Here is a 7,274-nt window from a genome sequence, read left to right as displayed (position 1 = left end):
ATGCTCAGCTCGACGGCGATGCCAGTTCTGATGCCCAGGTCTTCCTCGTCCTTGTTTCAACAAGCACCAATGTCCCTGAGCATGTATCACCCCGCGATTCTCTTTCAACCGACGCCGCTCTACCCCGCGCTGGCTCCCCCGGCAGGTCGAAGTCTCCTCCCTCACCCGTGGAGGAGCACGCTCGACGTTGAGTCTCCCTCCCCGCCCGTGCAGATGGCAAAGCCATTGGCGATCGGGCCTCGATGTCGGCCTCTGCCCGTGTCCGACATGTGCGGCACACCGTCTCCGCCCTGCAGTCCCGACTCCGCCAGCAGCACCGAGAGAACGGCCTTCACCATAGATGCCATCCTGTCTTCCAAGAAGCGATCGCCATCGTCATTGTCATCGGTGTCAGGAAGTCCACGAGCTGGATCCATCAGCGATCGAGGCTCGACGCCCTCGCCGGATTCGTTCACGTACAACACAACGATGTCGTCCACCGTGAGAGCGGACATGACTGTGTCCGACGAGAAATTAGTGGAGGCGATTACTACGGGGAAGTCGAGTGATGTGAAGTCGTCTAGGAAGTCGACCATCCACAGTGCTGGCGAGCGACTGACCTCATCGTCATCGTTTGGAATGGCGAAAATATTTGACCACGCACCAGGTAAGATTACACTTGGTTATCTGCTCTTTACGCGACGAAAGTCAAACAACATAATGTTTATGTAACAATCCTAAGAACAAAAATATTGTTGGGAATCTCGAAAAATTCTTCGTCGTTATCTAATCATGTTCATGTTGTTTTCAGGTACAAATAGTTGGCGATCAGAATTGAACGGTATGGTTAGCAGATTAACTTAGTTTCTTAAGTTTCACTGGTTTTAATTGAAAGTTTGATATGCAGTCATTAAGATGACCTGATACAGCGTTCAAAGCGAAATGTTGGATGCTTGTTCTGAAAGTTGTATCATTCTTCGAATGATTAAAGGGATAGTATGGTTGTAGTTGAGATAAGGATGCAGGTTTTAACTTTCTGCAAGACAATTAGAAAAGGTGGGACTCACCTTGTATTAAGACCACTTTGTTTTACTTTGTACTAGAATATCTCAACCATTTCGAAACCAATTTCCATCAAATAAACTTCTTATTCCTCTTAGAACGCATAAAAACTGGTTTCTGATTATCTCGAAAAATAAAGTTAAAACTTGAACCCCCATCTCAACAAAAACTATATCATCCCTTTAAAACGGAGAAACCTTTGTTTTTGGTGGCGGCTCGGGGAAGAGGGAAACACTTCTATTAAGAGATATTCGAATTGACCTTAACAAAATGTGAAAGAGTGTTCAGTGTATCCAACTTGAAAACATAGATCCAAAGACGGTCATTCATCTGTTACCTTTTCTTTCGTTAATGAAATCTGCGTCTTCTCGTGATGGAATATTCCATGAGACCTTTGCTGCTGTTGTAGTCTGCACGTAAAAATCAAATCTGACTAAAATAAACAAAACAAAAGAATAAAATAATTATTTTCGTCAACTAGAAGAGAGAAACGAAGCAAAAAGCGGAAAAAGAGTGAGATTTGCTCCTTGAAAATGGCTTTTAATTCCAAACGATTACTTCATCTTCTTTTGAACGTTGTCCTAAAAGACATAATTAGATGAAAGTTAAGTAGATGCCAATGAAAATAAAAACATAATCTATATTCCAAAAGAAAAAATTTGCAACTTTACAACCAAGTTGCGGAGATGTCTGATATCCGACCGTGATGGTTTCTCGTGTCATCCCTGTCCCTCCTGACTCCGACAATTAATTACCGAGTCTCGTCTTATGTACGATACATCGTACTTCTCATGGTTCCTAATTAACCGACCCTTAAAAAGACTTCGGCTTATCTTGGGATGTGATGCATGCATGGGAAGTATGAAGTCACTTGATCAGTTTCAACGGACGGGAGTGTATAAAATCCCGTCATTGCAGGCAAGCTATAATGAGGTCCTTTTGAATCGCTTCGATTGAAAAGCCGCGACTTCGTTCATGTCTCCTCAATCACGCTATATTATAGGACTGCTATCTTATCGGGCGTTTATACGCCGGCTTTAATCGTCAATACAACGCGCTCATTCAGCGGCAAGATTAACACGTCTATATAAAAAACCTGGACGTGTCATTTCGTTGATTAAACGGCCTGGTGCATTTCATGGTTACTTAGGTACTGAAAGGACACTTACTCCAGACACCTTAATGAAGAACAGTTAACATTCATAGCAGGAGTTCTTATTGCCCGATAGTGCTTGAATAAATTCGACGCGGGAATCATCAGCTTGTCTGATTTACAGTCAGAATATTTGAAAACCAACAACTAAAAACAAAAACAGCTTTCCTCCTCCTTTCCTTAACATTTCCTGTTTATCTTCAGAACATCTAGCTAGCCCTCCTTGTCCATGTCACGTTTTGCCCAACCCTCTTCTAGTTCAACCACTATATAGATGTCAGATAATGAATACTTCGTTCGTCTGCTGACCACATTTTTATATTTCATTAATACGAACTTGATACATCGAGTTGAATACCCCATATTACATCGGTCGTAAGCGAAACATCGTTGCTCACATGTTTCGCTCCCACATTTACACCAGCTATGCCTTCTTTTTCTCCACATGACGCGTGTGCGCGCTCGCCCGCTTGTGGACTGATAGGGAACTTCACGCTGAGTTGGTAAGCAAAGAGCATATTACGCTCTAATTAGCGTGCTGCGCCCTGTTTACCTACAGGCATTCAAATCAATCTTTAAATTCTACGTCTTCAAAAACTGACCCGAGACTTCACGGTCTGATTCCTAGTAAATCTGCTGTTCTACACGTTGAAGCGTAAAAGTAGAAAGATGGGGGTAAAAAGTCCACTGCCCACCACATCATATCGCGATCCCAACCGCGCGTATTGGGGCGTGAGTTACTTCAAGCCCCTTGCGTTTATTGAAACCTTTTCCAAATGTTTCTTTCGTCCTCTTGAGATGCATTCATTGCACCACTAACAAAGGAACGGGGAATTAACGCGAAAAATAGGTTGTTAATTGAAGATAAACAAGTCCTCTCGACAGGAGCTCTCAGAGCAATAAGGCAGTAAGGCGAGAGGTGACCGTGCGTTCAGCGCTTCCCAAGGTCACGCGCTATTTTCTGGCGATCTCATAGGTGGGGGCTTTTCTCCACGCCCTTTCAGACCGAGGAGAAGGCGGAGTTACTACAATTGTATTCTGTGCTCCTCAAAGAAAGGTTGCTGTAAAATGGTTTAATAATGAAAGGCTGTCAACCAACCAACCAATCGATTCTGTCTCTCGTTTCCATTTTGCATCGATATCGCGACACGTTGATTCTTCGATAGCATGCTACTTTCGATTTTTTTAATTCTTCTTTCGAATTTCTTTCATGATTTTTTTTTTCATTCATGCTTTCTCTAATTCAAAAAGAGGCATTAAGGTCCCTTAAAATGGGTAGGCATTGATATCATGTAGACCCCTGTAAAGAAAGAGAGAAAATGCAAGAAGCAACGAGATTTGATTATCGCTGTATTGTTCGTTTCCCTAGCATGTGATACTACCATATTGCAATGGTAATATCAATGGTTATGTATCAAAACGATTCGGCAGTCGTTATCATATTTGTAGAAGACAAAATAAGAATGCGAATCAAAGACTCAATATATGGTAATGATCGTCAATAGTAGGCAGTGGAAAAGGACGCTTTCCACAAAGAGATACCGTACTACTCTGCTAGCTGTGCGCATGCTCTGTAAACCCGGCAGCGGCTTATGAGGGTGATTGACAGGTGTGAAACGCCTCACACCGTCACCACCTCCGTACTTTATTCTCGTGGGCGTAATAAAGAGACTTCCAAATGGACTGATCTCTCAGAAACTTAACAAAAACGCATTCATGAAGCGGCTCATGAAAAGAGCAGTTTCCCCCAATCTTCATTAAGGTGTCTGGTTGACGAGCGAGGTCCTCCCACCTGCGAAATAGTGAATGGAACCAAAGCCTTGACGCTGTTCAAAGAACTTTTGCGCACAAAAAAAAAAAAAAAAAAAATCCTTGCCTAGCTGAGTCCGGTGTCTTTCGCACCGGCCGAACGGAGCTAATCTACTTGTCCGCTACCTTTTGTCTCGTTTTAGCTATTCGGCTCAATGAGTTTACCCAATCAAAGCCCCAGTAATTACCCATTTAAGCGACTGAGTGATACAATGAGGAAAACACACCAGGTGTTCTCCATTTTGTATTTGTACTCGGACAGATTCTCGTTCCAGATATAATAGCCCAGAATCGATAATCACAAGAAACTGCCGTGTTTTCTCTCCACTAACCCAGTTGTTGCTGTTACAGTTTATTTTTTTGCTGTAAAGCAAGTGTAATCGGCTCTGACGTTATAGCAGAACTCAACGAAGAGAAAGAAGAAACTGTCTTCCACTTGACCACAAATCAAACCCTCTTTGGGTCACTTTTCGATGTTGAGCGACTAGGCTGCAAAAGGGGTGTCATAATTGTAATCGCTACCACTCCAGTCTATTCTTTTGTCACACTCTTCTCAACGTCACTATTTAAGAACTAAGTCTGATAATGGCGAAATGATGTATGACTGACTTTCTTCACATATCTTTTACAGTCATTTTTTTTTTGCCTCGTCGTTTCTCATCTTCCAGCATCGAATCAACTAACAACAAAATAACTCAAATTCCATGCAAAATATATAAACAATGTAAATAAAGATTTGCATAAAAACTTGCGTGACAAAGCAAGACTAATCTTAATTTTCCTTTTCTCCCTCTGCCACAGAAAAGATATTGAAACGGGCGCACTCTGACGATGGGGCGTGGTCGGCTGGCAACTCCAGAGCCAAGCGCGTGCGCACCATCTTCACACAGGAGCAGCTGGAGCGACTAGAGCGAGAGTTTGGTCGTCAGCAGTACATGGTGGGCACGGAGCGTCTCTACCTTGCCGCTGAGCTCAATCTGTCCGAATCTCAGGTATAATGATATACAATTGTGTCTTCAAGAATCACGATAACACTACTGCTACTGTCATTAACTGTAAAGGGGAGGCAGTATAATGGTATTTGATATTATCGTCACGATTACGACAAAATGATGTTAAGAGAATTTTAGGTTTAATGATTTAGATATCAATGAAATCTTAAAGTAGATCATATTATCTGATAGTAGATGAAATGGTAAAAAAGAAAGATGCATGGAATATATTCGGACTTCTGAGCCATTATATGCAATGAATTAAATTCCATAGAATCCCTGCATTTAATTTACCATGCCGAAATGATAAATCCAATAAAATATGAACTTGAGGCGTGTGATAATTGAATAATTCATGACAAGAGTGAGCTGAAGACGAAGTATTAATCGTTTGTTGTAGGTCAAGGTCTGGTTCCAAAATCGGAGAATCAAGTGGCGAAAACAGAACTTCGAGCAGCAGCAGACCAAGTTGGCGGAGTTCCGCGCGGGTCACGAAGCGCGGATCTTCGAGGGCAGCGACGATGAAGGAGACGACGCCGAGAAGCTCGTCGACAGCCCGCCGTTGCCGGCTTCTCGCATGCATCTCGCCGCCGTTAAACCGCGATCACCTCTTGACGACACGGTCACCACGCGGTCGGAGAGCCCCGCAGAGAGACTGGTGGAGGAGCGATCGCCCGAGCGACAGGTGGTGGAGGCACCCCTCCCTTCCGCCGTGTCTTCCAGTGCCACGTTACCCTCTTCATTGGAGCAGGAGGTAAAGAAAGTGGAGCAGCGGCTAGCCATGAGGCTGTGCCGCAGAAGCATGCTGCAGTCGTCGTTGACATCGTCGACCTCGCTGGGAGCAGCCCATCTGAAGTCCTCCGCCGGTGCGTTGCAGCTTCGCGCGACGTCGACCGTGCGTCGATTTGACCTCGCACGCGAAGGCGGCGACTATCTCTCTTCGTCGGGGGCGAAGCGGCACTAGAAGGGCCTTGTAGGTCTATCATTGATTAACAGGTACCTCCTAACTCCGCGTGGAAGTAAAAAATGGAAGTGGAATCTTTCGACAGAAATTTGCATCTGTTTTGGGAAATCTTCTGCCCAATGTGTTCCCAAAATTTTACCAGAAAATAAATTTCCTTTAAAATCAAGAAAGAGGGGAGGAAAACGAATGTAAGTTATCAAACATGAACGCGAAGCAACAATGACCGCAAGTTTTGCTTAATTAAGTTGCTTCGTCCTTGAAGTCATTTTCCGCATTTCTCTCTTTCCTACATAATTATATTATCCTATCTAATTCTCTCTCCCCTCTCTCCTCTCTTCTCCTTCTCTCCCTTTCCCTATAAACCATTGACATATCTTCCAGTGACATATCTTCCAGAGCATAATATGTGCAGATAGTTATGAGAATGTCAACAGGCTCATATCGCTAAAATTTCAAAGGGGAGCACGATTTTGCGTTTAAAAAACGGTGTGTAGAGGCATTATGCAAATAATGTATTTCCTTGTGTTAATCAGCCTTAACGGCAAAAGTGCAATATACAGGTTTAAGAAAATTCTTTACTTATTAGAAAACTGGACGGGTGTATAAGTCACCGGCAGATTTATTGGTACAAAATGTGCCTGTTTTGTATAGTGTAGTGTAAACTAGTTTACAATGCTCACTGTAGCTTCAACTGTACTTTTAGACCACTGCGTTCTCTCTCGCACAATGAGTGGATGCGACAGTCACATATATTTCTATATGTTTCTTTTTGTTCTCTGTGATGTTTTTATAATTGCTTGAGCATGGTCATGTCGTAAGTATATCAATTATGAGATATTGTTTTCTATCTCTGTTGAGCTCAGCGTTAGAATAATAATCGCTTGTTGTCTTACAGAATACAGAAAGTTCAAAGTCAAGAAAGAAACATTTGTGATGTTGGCTTCTCTTTCTGTTAGATTTTATGAAAAAGTGTGAAAAAATTGTGTTTTAACGTCTCCGAAAACCCGAGTTACTCTAAAAATACTACCCACCAATGCTCACGATGAATTGTACAAAAAAAAAAACAAACAAACAAACTACGATTTACAGAACCCTCTATTGTAAATTTCATTTGTTTCTGTTGTTGATCAAGCGGAAACGAAAAATTACCAGGTGCCTAGTTTGATGGACAACATCGTATCAAATATTCATCCTGACAGCCTTAACCATAAATGTGTTATGTTCCGGATTCTAGAAAGAGACCTCTCCTACACGCAGGCGAAGGACAAATGCCCCAGTCATTGCCTTCCTCTAATAGGCCCTGTTTTTTCTTTCT

At 42.7% G+C, this 7,274-nt stretch overlaps 1 protein-coding gene across 1 annotated transcript; it reads left to right on the top strand.

Moving 5' to 3' along the window:
* LOC139739825 (uncharacterized) lies at window positions 1-5,959 on the top strand. The gene is made up of 3 exons (XM_071650420.1): window positions 1-646; window positions 4,805-4,995; window positions 5,396-5,959. Exons 1-3 carry the CDS (start codon window positions 1-3, stop codon window positions 5,957-5,959), a joined length of 1,401 nt encoding a protein of 466 aa, XP_071506521.1.
* Window positions 5,960-7,274: the final 1,315 nt, after the last annotated feature.

The sequence above is a fragment of the Diadema antillarum genome, unplaced genomic scaffold (genome assembly GCF_040938485.1).
Source record: "Diadema antillarum isolate AM-2024a unplaced genomic scaffold, OU_Dant_1.0 seq00000819_RagTag, whole genome shotgun sequence".
Lineage (NCBI taxonomy): Eukaryota > Metazoa > Echinodermata > Echinoidea > Diadematoida > Diadematidae > Diadema > Diadema antillarum.
The sequence above is the reverse complement of the archived record's forward strand: the minus strand, read 5'-3'. Positions and strand labels throughout refer to the sequence as shown.

What these genes read in the sequence shown, in the direction of transcription:
- LOC139739825 (XM_071650420.1), top strand. Translation starts at nt 1, where the DNA reads ATGCTCAGCTCGACGGCGATGCCAGTTCTGATGCCCAGGTCTTCCTCG. An exon ending in AATATTTGACCACGCACCAG is followed by an intron (nt 647 to 4,804) that starts GTAAGATTACAC and finishes CCTCTGCCACAG; the next exon opens with AAAAGATATTGAAACGGGCG. An exon ending in TCAATCTGTCCGAATCTCAG is followed by an intron (nt 4,996 to 5,395) that starts GTATAATGATAT and finishes CGTTTGTTGTAG; the next exon opens with GTCAAGGTCTGGTTCCAAAA.